The sequence below is a fragment of the Elaeis guineensis genome, chromosome 3, assembly GCF_000442705.2.
Source record: "Elaeis guineensis isolate ETL-2024a chromosome 3, EG11, whole genome shotgun sequence".
Taxonomy (NCBI): domain Eukaryota; kingdom Viridiplantae; phylum Streptophyta; class Magnoliopsida; order Arecales; family Arecaceae; genus Elaeis; species Elaeis guineensis.
In genome coordinates, this window is record NC_025995.2 from 105,712,650 (window position 1) to 105,730,736 (window position 18,087).

Below are 18,087 nucleotides of genomic sequence, written 5' to 3' on the forward strand. Positions count from 1 at the left end.
GTGCTAGAACCACTTTGAACTTCTCCATTATCCATGCCACTTGGAATTCTATACGAACTCTAAATCTACAATGTGCATTGGCTACCTTTGACGGTGCCACTACCACGACCATATCGACATAGTTGTAGCTCATAGGGTAAGCTTGCTAGACCTCTCCAATCATGCATTATAGATATTAGTAACATACCTCGCCTTGTTAGTCACATCATCACCATCCATTGGAACACCGACCCATTTTTAGATACTGATCCATTTTTCTGATCATGTCTATAGATATTTCAACTAGAAATGGATGGTGGGGAGGGACCATAGATCAAATCTAGCCTGAGCAAAGAGGAACTAAGAAGAGGAAGGAGTTTCTTGGACATCATATAATTTTGTTAAAAGATTGGTACAGATCCGAGCTAATGAGGAAAGACTCCTTTTAGTCATCACACTTACATCTCTCTCAAAGCAGGAGAGCTGAAATTTGATGGTTGACTGTTGAATATTTTTTTTGCTTGAAAGGCGACACTGAAATCCAACGAGGAGCATTTGCGTATAAGCATTGCTCGATAATTTTGAAATTTGGTTCATATTAGAATTGGGCTAGTGATGGTCCGCCAATATTTTTGAACTTGTTTGATTCATGGCAAGAGAAGAAAGAAAAGTATGATAAATAAAAAATAAAAAAATATTTTATATTTGATTAATATTTTCAAAGAAAATAGATGAGAAAGCAGCTCAATGTAAATTTTTTTTTATATTTTATAAAAAAAGTTTCATATAGGATATAAAAAATTATTTTTTATAATTTTTTTCAAAAATATCTTTAAATTTTTAGATAAAATAAGATTAGATTTTCTTTTATTTAGAGCGTTATTTTACATAAATTTATTTTATAGATGCTCAATTAAATATAAATTAATTTAAAATATTTTTTTATAATTAATAAATATATAAAAAATTATGTTTTCAAATATCATATTTTGAAAGGTCAACTCCTTGTAAAAAAATATTTCAATCAGAAAAAAAAGCTTTTCTAAGAACCAAAAGAGTTCTTGAATGCACGTGGTACGCTCCAAACTGGGTTGGGATCCTCCTCCGTGCCTCATCGCACCAGCGCAAGTCCGGTTCGAGTTTCGACTGTTGCCACGTAAACAGGTTTTATGTAAAAAAAAAAGAAATTGAATGGGACGGCTCTAGTTAGCCCAACTTGACGGGGCGTCGGGAGGCGTCCCGGACATTGATCCAATGTGTCTCTCCCGTTTCCGTTAATCCGTCTCGAGGATCCGACGATCCCGTGCGGGTTGGGTAGCAAATACCGCACTCGGGCCGAAAGCTCTCTATCTCTCTTTTCTAACTTCTTCCAATTTACCGCGAAGGCGAGGGCCGAGAGAGAGCGATGCATTCGTTCGTGTACCGGTTGAACACCCTGGTCACCTTCGCCGCCGTCATCCTCGCGGTGCTGTGCGGCGCCGCCTCCTTTCTCGACGCCTTCAACTCCCCATCCGTCCGCGCCCATGCCGAGGTCACCATCTATTCCTCTCTTTGCCCGTTTCAATTTTTCTTTTCTTAGCTAGAACCCTAGACTTTGATTCCAATTCCAAGGTGACATATTTGGTTGCGTTCTTTTTTTTTTTTTTTTTTTCTTTTTCTTTTTCTTTCTGGTAACCCTCTGTTTTCTCCTTCCTTCACATGTATCGGAGTATCAGAATATCTTGTTACTTTATATATATATTTTTAAAAAATATAAACACATGCTTTTTCTCCCGACAACTAGGTGTTTCGGCTAGATTGTGAAATTTCCAAAATCCAAGAAGTCATGGAATTGGAACTCTAATTTATTGGGCTCTTTTCCCTGTCTAGATTTACCTTTTTTTTTTTGCTTTTTGTCTTTGACTTTCTCAAGTTAACAAGAACACAAAGCACGAAGTTGAAACGACAATCATTCAAAAATAGCCACTAATAGTTTTAAAGAGTTGTATATTTTTGTCACACCAGTGCGATGTGGGTTTGCTCTATTTTGAAGCAGAAAGGAGAGTTATCCAATAAATCCTAACAGGTACTCTTAGGCCTTAAGATTAAGGGCATCAATTCGATGCAGGTAGGAGGGAAGTAATGAAGAAGTCTCACCCAACTCAAGATGCCATCATAAATCCTCATAATTGGGTGTTATGCATCCATTCCCATAGAAAACTCCCTATTTCACCAGCCTATTTTAGCTTACATGAAATATGGCAGGGATGATTAGTTTGGTTCCTTGGAGGTTATTTAGATTGTGGGTGTAATTTTGGATACCAAACAACACCATATATTGTTTTTGCTCATGGGTGCAAGCCATAGTCCTTTGGTTTGATTGAGGGGTGGTTGCAGAGGAAATAAACAGCATGGAGGATGGGAGACGCCTCTGATTCTGCAATCTCAAGATTTTGGGATACTGCAGACCTTTTTTCGAATGGATTGTCATGTCCCATGAGTGGAGAAAAGAGGACATGACAGAGAGGAGATAAATGCGAGTGAAAGAGTGGAACTTTCATGGCTTTAATGGACTTATGCAATAGCCAGGCCACATATTAAGCGCACCAATCATTGCCCAATCATAGTAAGCCTGATATCGTTGATCCTTAATCATGGTTAGCAAGTGTGTATGCTTGAGTCTGCCAAACCTTCAGCAATCCTTTTATGGTTCTTATGTGCAATATTTTGTTATTTTCCTCTTTAAACAATTACTTCTCTGGAGGATAAGTACTCTTCAGTTTAAATTACAAAGATGCTAAATTCTATCATTCATGAGTATATAATCATCTCTTGTTTCTCTTTCAGGTCATCAAGTTTAATCGATTTAGAAAACAGTTGAGCGGAAATGATGAGGTTAGGATTTTTTTTTTTTATTTGATGTGCTATTGCTATACCTTTCATTGAAATAAGCAAGAAAATGTATCTTTCATCTGAAATTATGTTCTCTTTAATTGGATAACAAGTTAATTGCATATTTTATCTGCATTTTTGGTCATTAGAAGGGTACAGAAGATCATAGCATCTGTTACCTATTTATCTCGTACATGCTGTTTTCTGTCTTTGTCTGTCTAATATTCTCTTGCAAGAATTTGTTTTGCTCATCCAGGACCTTTTGCTGTGTGTTTCTTCAACTGATGATCATATTGCTCATGCATGATTGCATGCATGCATACATATGTACATGCATATATGCTTAATTAACTTGTTTTGGTGAAATGTCTATCAGAGTTTGACCATGTTTTGTTGCATTTATTAACATGCATGGGTCCAAGTTGATATTGTTGAAGATACTGGGTCATTAGCCTGCTTTGACTGCAAGATTCTCATCTTTCTTCTGTCATAGGCACTCCTTTCAAATGGTTAAATCACAAATGAAATATCATTTCCCTTGTACTGGTCTATTTAACTTAACATTTTAAAATTTACTCTTGGAAAAACAAAAATTTTCACACTTCTTTTGCTTAATATATCCTTTGCCTGTAATACTTTCAGTCAACTCGGATGTTCTGCAAGCACTATTGATTTCTCTTAAATTAATACTGGACTTTATTTTCTGCATGAAAACTTTAAGGATACGTCATGATGCATATTCTTTTGTGCTTCCGCCATCCTTATTCTTCTTTGCTTGAAAATAACACTGCAAAAGAAAGAAGCAAAAGCGAAGAAGGTAATAGACTATAAATAATAAATGAATGAGTATATGAATAAGTAAATAAATGATTTCAACCATGTTATTGATAGAAAAGGGCTGCGGGAAAGAATTCTGTCAAATTTGTCTTGCACAGTGTTTTAAAATACAGTGCACGAGGCTGCATATTTATACTCAGTCTCCTAGCACATTGCATTTCATATATGTAGCATCAATGTTATTAAGCTGCATAAGGGCCAAAAAGATGGTTCGCTTATGGAAGCATATGTCGTACGATTAGGTATTATACGGTTGCATATGCAGCCTACTTATTATTGCATGACCATATATGTGACCATTTTATCATTATGCAACACATAGTTGGCCATCTCTTATACTGGGCCATGCAAAACAGGGCATGTTGATTATTGGGTTAGATGTGGGTTTCAGATAGATTATGTGTATAATAATAATGTCAATATGTTAATTAAGCCACAAATATAACTTGACTAATGAGCACTAAATTCTAGATGTTAGTGTTAATAGTATTGCTATTATTTATAAATATTTTTTTTATTATATAGTTTTTAGTTTTAATATTTAAACTACTAGCCATATGCAGCCTGTATAATGCATATACACTATGCAGTCTCTTGACTGTTTGGATATTGTAGCCACCTTGTGAAACACTGGATTTGCCAATGAAATAGTGGTTTACCTCCAAAAATAACTCTTAAATGGTGCAAGTATAGATGTAAGCAAGCCAAGTTCAACTTAGCCTGCGATGGCTAAGCTCCTCTTGTATTGCGACTAAGTCATTAAGCTTTGCTCATCTAAGTTTTTGATGTGTACTTGGGTATTCACTGGTGGCTTCTTTTGGTGATTTTTGAAAGCTCAAGGTGCCCTGTTTGTTTGTTATATTTGATGAGAGGAAACATATTCTTCCTTATATTAGATAAGTTTGTATTTAGAATTAGTTTTTTATTTATAAAAATTAAAATATTTAAATATATGTCTGGTGTTTGACTTGTATTGCAAGCTTAAACATGAATGTGTCAGTTGAGAATCTTTAGATTGACTCATTTGTTGGACGACAGTCGATGCAGGATCAAGGCTTTTAAAGAAAGGAGGCACAAGGTGGGCAGCTAGGGGCTACTCAGTGCCTGGGCCCTAGATGGGCGCCTAAGTGGCTGCCTGACCACAGACCTTATTGTGACCTAAGGTCATAGTAGCAGCCAAGTGGTGATAATGTCTGCTAGTGCTTCTAGTAGTCCTAGAAGCAACAGACCAGCAGCCACCCTCCATAACTAGTCTACAGGTAGGCTAGTGACAAAGAGAGAAAGAAGAAGAAGACTGAAAGAATAAGAAGAGGGAAAGAAGAAGAACCCCAAAAAAAAAACAATCACCTGAGTGAGCTCCTCCATATCTGCTTTTTGCTCACTGCTTTCCACCAACCAATGATCACCACCAACTAGACCACCATTAGCCCTGGGGCTTAGGGGACGAGCTAAGGGACAACTTTCTCCATCTTTGTTTGTCACCTACATCTGGAAGAGTGGCACCTCCAACCAGGTGACTGCTTGCCCTAAAGTTTAGCAAAGGAGATAATGGATGGGTAGGTGAAAGTAATTGACAGAGGGAAGGGATAAAAGTTAAAAGAGGTGAGGGAAAGTAATTGAATAAATTTATGGATAGGGGTATATGACCCATTTTGCACCCAAATCTGCTTCTAAAGTTCACAGTTTAGCATGAATGCATGGCCAGGTGCCCACCTCTCACCAAACTGCTTTCTTGGGCGGACTGGGCTCAGTTGGAGCCTGAGGAGTGCAACCTGCTTGAAGCGGGTGCCTAGGTGGTTGCCTAGCTTGCTTTCTAAACATTGCACGGGAAAACAAATTTTATGCTTCTTACTTGTTGATCCTTAACTTGCTTTTGTTTCTTGTACCTATTTCCATAACCATCATAAGAATAAAACCTGAGTCCTTCACCATGATGCATATTGTTTTTGTCATTTTTTTTCTTGGCTACCTCTTTTAATAACTACTCCAAGAATAGAACCTAAATTCATCAGTATGATGTATATGTGTTCTTGTTCTTCTGCTAACTCTCTTGAGACTAACTTTGGAAATGTGAGTTCAATAGTATTCATATATTGTTGCGAACTAATTGAAACATGATGATTGAGATTGAGGGATCATTTAAATCAATATAAAATGATTGACAATCTAGCCAATGTTCCCCAAATAATTGATGGGTTGTCATCGCTTGCTATATATTCCTTAGAATCTACTCTTTTTTCACCAAATATCTTACAAAGACTTGCCACGATCCAAGAGCCATATATACTATCCCACTTAATTGCTTGTTTTACTTTAGTGGGAGTGACATCGTTGGGCATATTGTCACAAAATGAAACATGCTCAAAGATGGATATATGTCTAGCTTACCTTTCCAGCCCATATTTTTGGAGCTTTCAGTTTTCATCCTCCTCAAAGTTTCTGACAATATAACTGCTTTCAACAGTAAAAGATATGCATAAATCATATTATTGTGATGTCTAAATACAACTATAATGTACAAGATTCTTATTGTTCATCAAGGAATGGAGTTCAAATCTTGATCTTTTCCAAAGAAAATATGGAAGACATCTTTAGTTTGTGATGGGAAAATAGAAAAAAAAAATTATTTGCATTGTGCCTTCTTGTGTTTAGACTGGGGAGATCATCCAGATGTGTTCCATCTCATGTTTTCTACAATAAGTGCCCACTAACCCACATATTCCAGCAGAGAAACCTCTAATATACCATGGGAACATGTCCTTTGGGAGCATATTGCCCTTGTGCTGATTTACCAATGCTTGCATGTATCATGAGCGGAAGTGAATCACCTATCATTTTCAAGGTGGTCTATAACAAGTTTCTTCCTGACCTTTAGGTAAAGCACTACACCCATGAGTATCAGATGATGGTGAAGCTTGATGGCTCTGTCTTTCATAATGTATATTTAATTTTCTTTCGCCAAGGAACAACATTAGACATTAACAAGATATCAAATGCCTAACAAAAATAAATAATGTCATAATCAAAAAGTAAAAAGTGATCCTGTCACTATCTTATTCTAACAAGTAGAGGGAGAGCCTTGGCATAATGGTAAGGCTGCTCTCTTGTGGCCTGAGTGTCACAGGTTCAAAACATAGGAAAAAGTCTCTCCATGCATGGAGGTAAGGCTGGTATATCTGACCCTCTTTGGACCCCTAGTGGCGGGAGCCTCGTGCATGGGATGCACTTTTTTATCTTATTCTAACAAGTACAATGTTTTCATAGTGTACATTCAATTTTTCCTATATAATTTGATTGTCCATGCATGTTGGTTGCATATGGTTAGTGTCTGCTAGAAGGAATTGTGGCCCTTCTGAATTGCATGCGATCATGTACAAGTTTATCTACTAAAATTAAAGACCATGATTGGCTCAATATGTGAGTCTATGACTTCTTGGCATGATTGACCTTGTTGTATTCTGTCTTCATGGAAATGCTGAGGTTATTTAATGAATCAGGCTTGACCTTGAACATACAGTTTGGAAGTTGCTCTGTAGGTGGGTGCGCGCGCGCGCGCGTATAATTCTAATATCATGTGCCTTATCTTCTCTATTATTCATTCAGATACATATAGATATGAATATTGAGATGCACAGGAAGCGGTATACTGATAAGGTTACTATCTGGCAGGTCAGCTTGACCTTGAACATTTCTATGGACTTGAGATCATTGTTTACATGGAATACAAAGCAGGTATCTTGCAAGTTGTTATTGCTGTTTCACTGATTCTGGATAACATCGATTCAAGACTCACCATCTGATATTGAATTTTAATATTTATAGATAGTGGTATAGATATGTTCTATAATGTTCTTCTGCTGGTCCACACCATTGTTGTGTATAAATATATTGCCCTTAAAAGTTCTGGTTGCTTGGCTCCTGCACGTGTTATTTTCCATGGCCATAGGCATTATGTGTCCCTCCATTCTTCAAATCCTTATCTTTGTGGTTTTAATTATGCTTGTAAGTCCTCTTAGATTGTACTTAGCATTTTCTAGTCTTATGCCTGTAAGCGTCATCTATTTGTAGGATGACTTTGCTCTCATATCTTTATGCCTTGATGGTAACGCTTAGTCCGTTGTTAGCTCGCAAATCAATTTTGCTATGCTGAAATTTGCTTTTGTTAAAAGATATAAATAGCTATATATTTGCCATCATCATTGCTTAATCTTCTTCTTGAGGCTCCAAGGTTTGAATCTTTTTCAATTTGAGAACAGTGTTTGATATTTTTATGCATTATTTTCTTTAAAGTTCTGGACAATACAGTTGTTTCATGCTGCTTGATGGAAGTCCTAGTAGACATTAGAATTATGAGGTAGTATGGCTCTTCATAATGAAGTGTATAGTTTGTGTATAAGGAAGCAATCAAGTATTTGATAATTATATTGAAGAAATAGCAGCCGATCATTATGTTTTTTGCTCTTAAAAATCTTAGTTATTTGCCATTTGTATGACATTCTGATAAGCACACAGGAGAGTGATGGGAGTAGCATATGTGATGGACTTGAAGATAGAGAGGCTTAAGGTGTGAGAAGACAAGGTGGATTGCAATACATATTCCATTGACAGGGAGAGTAGCACAGCTTTCTAGAGCAAAGGTGCATTCAATAGTAAGAGTACCAGTTAAGTTATACAACTTGAACAGTTAATGAGATAATATATAGTGATTATTGATGTTAAAAATATTCGATCCTATCTAATCCTGATTTAATCATGTTTTAAGGTTGTTAGCTGATTTTTGTTAGGCTTCACGTAGTGACACCGATCTTTGAATAATTTTACATGGCAAACATATTATTGTGGCTGGAAAAACTGTAGGGTATCCTGGTCTTTTCAGCCATCTGTTAGTGTTTGCCCTGATAAGACGTGAATAGGATACAAGCTGCAGGACTGAAGACATCAGGGCACCAGGCATCAACTTTCTTTTCTTTCTTCTGCTATCTTCTATGCCATTTCCTCTTCATTCTTCTAGTACGTAACCGTTCTTACTTTCTTTCCCTTTTGTTCTTTCAGTATTTTGAGAAAGATGTTCTTGCTTATTACTTCATGCTCCTGGATGCTGTGACCAAAGCCTTCTTTGAACATTGAACCTCATTCTACTTTAAGCTATATTGTTCTTATACAGTTTTGCAGTAGGCTGCTTTTGGTCACCTATTTATTTTGATCTATATGCAGGTTTTTGTCTTTCTGGCTGCTGAGTATGAAACTTCAAAAAATTCCCTGAATCAGGTAGACTGTTAATTACTGCTCTTGCAGCAATTGCCATCCACGTTATTATTGTTGTTGAGTTCACTTTATGGTTTGCTTGTCAATCTTTAATATGTCCGCAAATTTATAATGTCTATGTACTTAGAGGAGTGTATGCCATTCCAGATATTGATAATTATACACGAGGATCGTAGTTTGGAAATATTTCCCTTTTATAAGGAGTTTTTTGGACTCTGTACATGCATATTATTTTGCTACTGCTCCCATCAATAATCTTGGGTTGCTACATCCCCTCCATCTGCAGTTAGCATAGTAAAAGGGCTTTCAGAATTGTAATTGGAATTCTAGAATTGTTTCTGGCTTGATTACTAGAATCCATGGAGTGGTAACTATATTGTCAAGTTGGCATGTTTTATTGAACCAGCCAGTGCTTTCTGTTTGTTCTTTACTGATTAATAACAGCCATTTGGTCTTGATCAACCTTGCTAAAAATCCAAAAGTCATATGGCTCCTGCTCTCATCTGAGTCCATTACTAGAATAATATTCAGTGCTCTAAGGTATGTTTGATAAGTAGTACCAGAACATTATATTTTCCTTGAATCTCATGTACCAAAGCAGGGATCTGAATTTTTGTTCAATATCCTTGCTCTTTGTGAATCCTAAATCATGGACTAGTCAGTATTCATTTTTAGGGGTCATGCTGACATATGAGCTAGTAGTTTAATCATTGTGACCCCTCAGGGTCTTTCTCAAAGTTGGGCAAGTTGAGCATGGTTTAAGTTGGGAGAAATCTAATAATTTCCGAAGTTGGGAAATGTAGCTGCTTTTACATAGTATTATGATGTGGAGATCGCAGATTTATGGATTCAGTTGTCTAGGCCAATAATTTGCTTACATAATTAAAGCGCTTAATCAACCATCATTTTGTGCTGTTTTCTGCACCATGATTTTCACTAAGGTGCTTGCTGAAGGGCGTTTCATGTTGATTTTTCTTTTGTCCTTTGATTAGATTTCGCTATGGGATTATATAATCCCTGATAAGGATCATGCAAAGTTCCAGGCACAGGTCGCCAACAAATATCCCCTGATTGATCAGGCAAGTTTTTTGAGAATCAATACCTCCTTTGGCAGTTGGTGCAAAATATAAACAAGAAAATATATTACAATTTCAATGCACTGTATGTTACCCTACTATTTTGAGACTGCAATTGAGATCCACACCCCCCCCCTCTTGCTCCCCTCCCCTAACAAAGAAAGGGAGCTCGCTTTTGATTTCAAAGAAAGGTCTCGAAATGCAATTGTCAGATACCTTAGACTCATTCAAAGCACGGTTGTCAGATTTCTTATACCAATCAATGATACTTAAAATCAGGAGATTGACTATCAAGAAACTAATGGTTTGCATTTATTACGTCCAGGGAAGCAACCTTCGTGGTAAGAAAGTTGAATTTGTTCTCCACTGGCATGTTATGCCCTGGACAGGTAGAATGATTGAAGGTAAGATGGCAGTGTCCAACTTCTATCTACCTGAGGCTTATACATAGTTTAAAGCATGTGCCATTCCTCACTGATAGTGATGATTCATGGGTACTATAGTCAGATCTTAGGTGAACTTCTGATTACATGTGTTCTTTCTGGATGCCTGTTATTTTCGTTCTCAAAATCAATTTTGTTGCATCCCTTGTGGAGAGACATTAATGGTTATCAATGGGCTCTTGTATCACATCAAAGTTGGGTGCTTCAGTTCCTTTATAATTCATGTTAGCATATGCTCATGCCACAACCATTTCACTTGATGCTTGTAACTTCCAGGGGCTCTATCAAGTGTGGGAGTTTTTTTCCCTTGCTGTCAATAGATTGCATGTGGTACTCACCATTCTGCAAAACCTTTGTTTTTTTTTTTCAAAAAAAAAAGAAAAGAAAAAGGTGGCTACAATCTAAATAAACTGATCCCACTACTAGAAGGTTGTTTAATGTACTGCAAGTATGTAATTGTTTGTGATGGTACTATTAATGAGTTAAAGCAGCTCTCCAGCTGAAAGAGGTGATGGCCTTCTACTGCTGATTGTCTCACAAGGCCGATCATCTCTTCAGAGGGAAGGAAAAATAAAAACTTGATGCCTTCTAATTATGATGGTGCTCCATAAACCCAATCTAGCTTGCATGGCTTGAATCAGATCTTTTCTTAGCATGAGTTGAGTCCTGTGTACTACATTATAAAATTTACTATCTCAATGTTAAGGATTAAGATGATTTGAAAACTATCTTATTTATTTTAAATTATTTATTTTAATTTTTCTGTAGTTATTCTAGATTATTTGAGTCAAGCTAAAATAGCCAATAGCATGTATTTATTTTCTAATTGGCTTTTAAAATTCGACACATTTATCTTATAGCCAGCAAAATAGCAATCCTAGCCTGTAGAGGTACCGACGAGGCTAACCATATCTTTCATGGTCTATTTTTGTTTTGCATGATGATACTATTGACTGGAAATTCCAGGCAAATATAAAAGTTTTTCTTTTCTTTTCGAGAAAGTACAGATTTATTATGGACTAACATTAGATTGGGAGTTGTGGAGTTATTGGTAAATGTTCCTCCACAGTACTAATATATGCCTATCTTCATCGCGCAAATGTTTTATTGGTGCGATGGACCGATGGTATCTGTTACAATAGCCTATTCTGTAAATGTTTATTGATTATTTATTTTTGAATTTTAAGCAATTTTTATACTTACCATGTTTTCTTTCTTTTTTATTTTTTTCCGCTCAACCTCCATGACTGCTGCCGCCAACCAAGCATCTGGATGAGTACCAGGATTTTCAACCAAAATATTTCAAGGAATTGGATTGAAATTTTGCAAAATAAATTTTATTCAAATAATCAAACCCCGAATCTTCCATTTGATATGACCACCGAGATAAGCATAGGTCATAGCCAACCAGAGTTCCATGTCTGCTACAAAACCAAACATCCCCGCACGAATTACTGGTGGTTTAATTTCCCCTCCCCACCCATTAAAATCCACCATATTATCTGGGAAAACCTGAAAACGAACTAGCTCAGCGGTGCGAAGAAACCTGACTACAAAACTCCACTTCTAACTTCTAATATTTGTGGGGGACCTGTAGACTAGGGACATGGTACTCTCTCTCTCTCTCTCTATGTCGTTCTTTATTGACGGTGCCAATGTATGCCTTTCAGCTTTTAATAAGAAAAATCTTGTATTACACCACGCATGACGGCAGCCATTGCAGGCTTGCTGAACATCGACGCCTTCTACCTTCTAGACTCCCTTTTCTTATTGTGGCTTCATATTTTATTTGATGACACCATTTCTGACGTAAGGACAAAATCCAACGACCAAACGATTTCAAGCGTCTTGAGAGGCCAACTTCTTCAGCTATAAAGACAGGTGCAATATAATAAGTAATGAGTCAAGACTCCATGATGGCGTACAAGCTAGTGTTCCAATAAAGATTGGTGTTTCGGTATCAAATCTCGTACCAGCACCATTCTAATATAATATTGGTATGTTTGATAATAGTATATTATTTGGCATTTCGAATATCAATATATTCTTCGTTCTGGTTCGACACTAGTATAATATGATTAGCATGCACTGTTATCAATCGATGCAACAAATCTTACTTTCAAGATGTACTGTAACAAAACCTTAGTATATCATAAAAAACTATCAATTGCAAACATTTTGGGGAGACGGTATTGTGCACGATTTGCACCATAAAATACTATGCAGCATCCAATAACCACCATCAGAAAATTGATGGTGCGAAGTAAGGACGATTGAGATTTGCAATCGTCTATGATGCGCGCCGCATCTTGCACGCACACGTTGAGGCATCCAACAACCGTTCCTGTGGGACATGGGCGCATCCCAGCAGCCTGCAATCACATCGAGATGTGGAGTTAAGACTGTTAGACCTCGTTGCGGTGTTGCTCCCATCTCATGCGGACTGGTAGTTGTGTGGTAACATGCTCGTCGAGTAGCAGCAGCTACCAAGAGACTAATAAACACATCCAGAAGGCAACGTTTTCAAAGATGGCCGATGTCTGCGGCCATCCAATCGTCATGTAATATGAAAATAAGCATTTGGAAATTTTCTTTGGAAAATGACTCGAGACATTACACTGACTTAACACTTACCACTCTTCTAGGTCACGGAAAACTCTCCACTGATTGGTATAGAGATGACACCAACCCAAACTTACCAGTCTTCCTTCCCACTTCTATCTTCCCTCAATCTCTCTATAATATTTGGCCCAAAGCTCACCGTGGAATTACCTATCTTAAAATGGGATTTGGCAGAGCGCTCAAACTTTGGCTTCACAAAGGAATTGCGTCGAGATCCCTGGTATGACGGTATATTCCAGAGCATGTGATCATAGGATCCATGTAATCTTGGCTAGAATTTTCTGCTTTTACTCCTCTTCCATGTAATCTCTGTTTCTTTAGCTACTCTGTATGCTTCCTCTACTTCTCTTGAAATAAAAGTCAGGTGGCTGCTGTAGCAGCCTCCTTTATCATAAAAAAAAAAAAAAAAAAAAAGGATCCAAAAAAAATTATGTTCCAAAACCTTGTCTGAACTCTGGGAGGTCATTAAAAATGGATATTACTATTATGTGAACAACTTCATCTTCCAAACAAACCAAACCAAACTCATAATGATAATGCTACTGCAGAAATGTCTTAGCATCCACATATATTGCTGTTCTTAGGTGCAAGATGCCCATGATAGGCGGCTTTCAATAACCTCACAGGAATTTCTTCTCTTGGAAACTCTTAACGCAGTCGTCAAACATCTGGGGAAGAGTTTTGAACGGCGGAAACCCCAGTTCTCTTATCTTGGTGGTGTCCATGCTGTGTGGGTTGCTATCTCCTTTCTGATCACCACATCTAATATCGACCAACATCAATTTAGGAAGAGAATCTTATAATAGAAAAACAAAGGACTCAAATGAAGAAAACCCAAAGGGGAATCTCACTTGTTGGGGATTGGATAGTATGGATATTTGGCTCTGAGCATCTCCACTATCTCAGACCAGTGAGCGACGCTACTCGAACAAACAAGCCTTCCTGATGCTCTGCTGTCCTCCATTGCCAGAATGTGGCTAAGGACCACATCATCAATGTGAACAAATCCTACCGTCGTGTTAGGATAATCAGGGCGTTCTCCTGGATGTTGATGAGCAAATTGGAATAAATAAGACAAACAAGCGTATCCATATGTTTATGATAACATTAAAACAGTAAAAAAATGATATCCGAACATATATGTAGATGCTTTGAGCTAGGTCTATATCTTTAACCTTTCAACAATGAGAGTATCATATGGAGGGTGCTTGTGGGTTGTGGTGCGAGCAATGGTCCAACAACAAAAGAGGGGTTCACAACCACAAGATCGATTCGAAAATCTTTCGATAGTCGCCAGGCCTCTTTCTCAGCAAGCGTCTTTGCATAAGCATACCACAACTGCCATTCAAATATATATGTATCTAATAATCCAATACGAGTGATGAAATGATGCTGTTTAATCTGAGTGACAACAAATAGAGTCAGCAATTACAGACATCCTACTCAAGCAATAACACAGAATACCGAATAATAAACAGAATAAGATCATGACCACCTAGAGCTTATAGTCCATGATATTTCCACTCTTTTCCACCTTTCTAACTCCAGTCTGTGCAGGAAGTGTGGAATAGAGGGTGAAGCATTTCACATCAGATATTAGTAGAGACTGATAAATAAAAAATTATTTAGACCAGGATCCTCAAAAGAAGATAAAGCATTACGCTGTATCTCTTGCAGTAGTCTATGTCACTCCAGCTTGACTCATTGAGTGGGGAAGCCTGAGTCGCATCATCTCGATACCTGATGGAAGAGCATGAAGAGGTGAGCACAACACGGCGCACGGAGCTCGCTTTGGAGCAGGATTTGAGCACGTTTGCTGTGCCTTTAATGGCCGGGTTAATTAACTTTTCCTGCAAACAATTTGAGATGATGAATATAACAAAGCAATCAAAAGAAAGGCCTAATATAAATACATGGTATATAGCAGTGTTATATCTACATAGAGCCCCGAGACATCTAATGCACACTAAGATCATATTGGAATAGTTAAGATAATTTTTCTCTTACAATTCCATAATATTGTCAACACGATGCAATTTCCTACCTATATGCAGTCGGCCACAGAGGACAAGTCTCAAATAGGCTATAGACGCTCAAAAAAACGATTGGATAAACTTTTAAGAAAACCAGTAATTAGGTGCCAATGTTTCTGAGGACAAGGGATCTACCATTTTAGATCTACAATAATTCGAAAAGTCTACATAAATTGGACGCTGACAGCCCGATAAACAATCATTGATGACAAGGGCTACTTGGTGTCCGAGAAGAGGCACGACCATCTGGATCTACCTGGATGTCTTGGTCACTGGAAACAAAAACAGGGCACGCCGTGTGGAAGACTCCATCAACACCGTTCACGGCCTCATCAAAACTTCCCTCCACCAATAGATCAGCCTTCACCAAGCTGAGCCTCTCCTTGGCTCCATCCAAGCTCCATAGAAACCCGACCTTGGCCTCATCCCCTGGATCTCTGACGGTGGCCCGAACGCTGTGGCCACTGGCCAGCAGTTCTTTGACGAGGTAAGCGGCTATGAAGCCAGTCCCCCCGGTCACACAGTATTCTGGCATCCTCGATGCTTTCTTCTCTATTTTCTCGCACGATCTCCCACTCTATCTCCGTCCGTGCATCTCTTTGCTTGCTTATTGGTGCCCGTCATGGTCTTGGTGAACGCCTTTATTTATTTGTATTATTATTATGCTCTTGTCGTTTGGCATGAGTTGGGTTTTGATGCAGGTAAGTCACGTGAGGTGGGTTGGCATCGCTCACGCGTCGTGCATGGATTTTATATTATGGCTATGCAATAATTTACGTATCGATAGCCGCAAATGTGGAATCCCACCGTCAAGTTGGGAGAAAAAATAGCCCGAACTGCTTGCACCAGTATAGTCGTACATACAGCCAATCACGACCACTGATTTTATGATGATGATATATCAAGATATATACCTAATGAATAGGATCTATAGAAATCATTGACTCGTTACAGACCGTATGCAAAGCAATAATTTTTCTCTAAATTTAAGAGGATGAAGACTCTTGCCAATTTGCATGCATCATGGAGCTGGTTAACAATATTTGAGATAACAAAATATGAGTGGCTGATTAAGCTCGATTGAGTATTTTTTTTATTGGATGTGAATATGGAAAAATTGATTATGTTCAATTTATCAGATTAGTGAGGTCTTCCAATCTACCGAATGGTTTTGAGGTTTCATAGTTAGTCCCATAAAATCAAGGTCGCAAACCTTGTGAACTATTAAGATGGTTTATTGTCCAAGTTTATTTATCAGGTGCTTCTATTTTTTTATTTTTCATTTGAATTCGCTTGTGCTATCACCTGTCATCAGGGTAACAGACGCTTTGGATATCAAAAAAGGAGATGCAAAAAGTCGCCCTTCTATCTAGCATGTGAGGCAACATGGATGGATTTAATTGTTCCGATAATGTTCAAGACAGTGACAGGTAGAAGCCGAGAAAACGTGTAAAGGGGGATGCCTTTGAGAAAACTTATCCGCTGTCCTCAATCCTCGTCAGTGACGAAAGGCAACAAATGAGTACGCAATGGAGAGAGAGAGAGAGAGAGAGAGAGAGAGAGAGAGAGAGAGGGATAAGAAATCTATGAAGCCCCTGTACATCATGCTATAGCTGAGATGGTGATATGCACCATCATAAAAAAAAAAAAAAGATGATCACATACTATATACGAATTCAAGAATCAAATTGATGATTTTGCTGAAGCATGATGTGGTATGAATCAGATTTGGTAGAAATTTGAAAAAAATTATTGTTTGAGAAAAGATCGAGTTTAGAAGCTTGTTTTGTTCTTCCTAATTCACCATGATTTCCAACCATCATCATTTCCATAATAACAAGATGCAGCCAAGATTTTTTTATTCTTCTTAATTCACCATGATCTCCAGCTACCATCATTTCCATAGTAGCAAGATGCAGCCAAAGTTGTTTTGTTCTTCCTAATTCACCATGATCTTCAGCCACCATCATTTCTATAGTAGCAAGATACGGCCATTATCATTTCCTTTGTAGCAAGATGCAGCCACCATTATTTTTATAGTGGCAAGATACATCCACCATCATTTTCATGATAGTCAAATTCTGTTATTTTTTTTCATTTATTGAATTTGTCTTATGTTCTCTCTCTTATCTATATAAAGGGAGACGATTTATATATTCAATTCAGATTTCAATGAATGAAAATGAATATTGTTGAATTCTCTTATCTAATCTCTGTGTGTTAGTGATGAGTTATAAATCCTAAAACTTATCACTCACATTCTTTTTTTCTTGAATGTGGCGTTCTATCCTTTTATGATCTGATTGTGGCGATTTTCTTATCAATCAGATTTCAAAAAATTTTTTCTTTTTTTTTTCTTGTGCTCCAACTTTTATTCTTATCTATACAAGATAGTTATTCAGATCTGAATACATCAGATGGTGATCTATCTCTCTCTCTATCGCTTTATATAAAAGAGCCATGCAATTAAATAAATATCGACTTTGAAGGACATCGGTTTTGAGAAAACTTATTCGCTGTTCTCAATCCTCACCTATGACGAAAGGCAACAAATGAGTATGCAATGAGGAAAGAGAGGGAAAAGAAATCCATGAAGCCCTATCTATATTGCACCATGGTACAGCTGAGATGGTGATCCATCTCTCCCTCTACCTATGTATATAAAAGAGCCATGCAATTAAATAAATATTGACTTTGAAGGACATCGGTTTATTAAAACCGATGTATTTATTTTGTTTTTGCAGGAAAAAAATAAAATAAAAGAATTAGGGTTTTTCTTTCTATTTAATACATATATCTCATGAGGCTTTTTTTTATTTAATAGGAATCATCCAATCAACCATGATAGATACACATGTTCGTCTCCTTCCACGAAGACAAAGATCCATCACTAGCCTTTTTTTTTTTCTGATAAAAAATACATCACTAGCTTTAATTAGTATAATTAGACTTGCTTTGGCA

General features: G+C 37.4%; 2 protein-coding genes across 4 annotated transcripts; one reads left to right on the forward strand and one right to left on the reverse strand.

The window, feature by feature from the left end:
* Nucleotides 1-1,187: 1,187 nt before the first annotated feature.
* LOC105041194 (signal peptidase complex subunit 3A) lies at nucleotides 1,188-10,718 on the forward strand. Its single transcript, XM_010918054.4, has 6 exons — nucleotides 1,188-1,510; nucleotides 2,806-2,853; nucleotides 7,357-7,419; nucleotides 8,902-8,955; nucleotides 9,945-10,031; nucleotides 10,354-10,718. Exons 1-6 carry the CDS (start codon nucleotides 1,385-1,387, stop codon nucleotides 10,477-10,479), a joined length of 504 nt encoding a protein of 167 aa, XP_010916356.1. The 5' UTR covers nucleotides 1,188-1,384; the 3' UTR covers nucleotides 10,480-10,718.
* A 2,837-nt stretch (nucleotides 10,719-13,555) lies between these two features.
* On the reverse strand, nucleotides 13,556-15,770 carry LOC105041193 (tetraketide alpha-pyrone reductase 2). Of its 3 annotated transcripts, none has more exons than XM_010918051.4 (5): nucleotides 15,383-15,770; nucleotides 14,755-14,943; nucleotides 14,269-14,494; nucleotides 13,945-14,134; nucleotides 13,556-13,855 (listed from the first exon to the last, which is right to left on the reverse strand). In XM_010918051.4, the coding sequence occupies exons 1-5, from the start codon at nucleotides 15,659-15,661 to the stop codon at nucleotides 13,714-13,716; spliced, it is 1,026 nt and encodes a 341-aa protein (XP_010916353.1). In that variant the 5' UTR covers nucleotides 15,662-15,770; the 3' UTR covers nucleotides 13,556-13,713. The 3 variants fall into 3 exon arrangements, with proteins under 3 accessions (XP_010916353.1, XP_010916354.1, XP_019704547.1); XM_010918052.4 differs by having other exon boundaries at nucleotides 14,269-14,431; nucleotides 15,383-15,768; XM_019848988.3 differs by having other exon boundaries at nucleotides 15,262-15,498.
* Nucleotides 15,771-18,087: the final 2,317 nt, after the last annotated feature.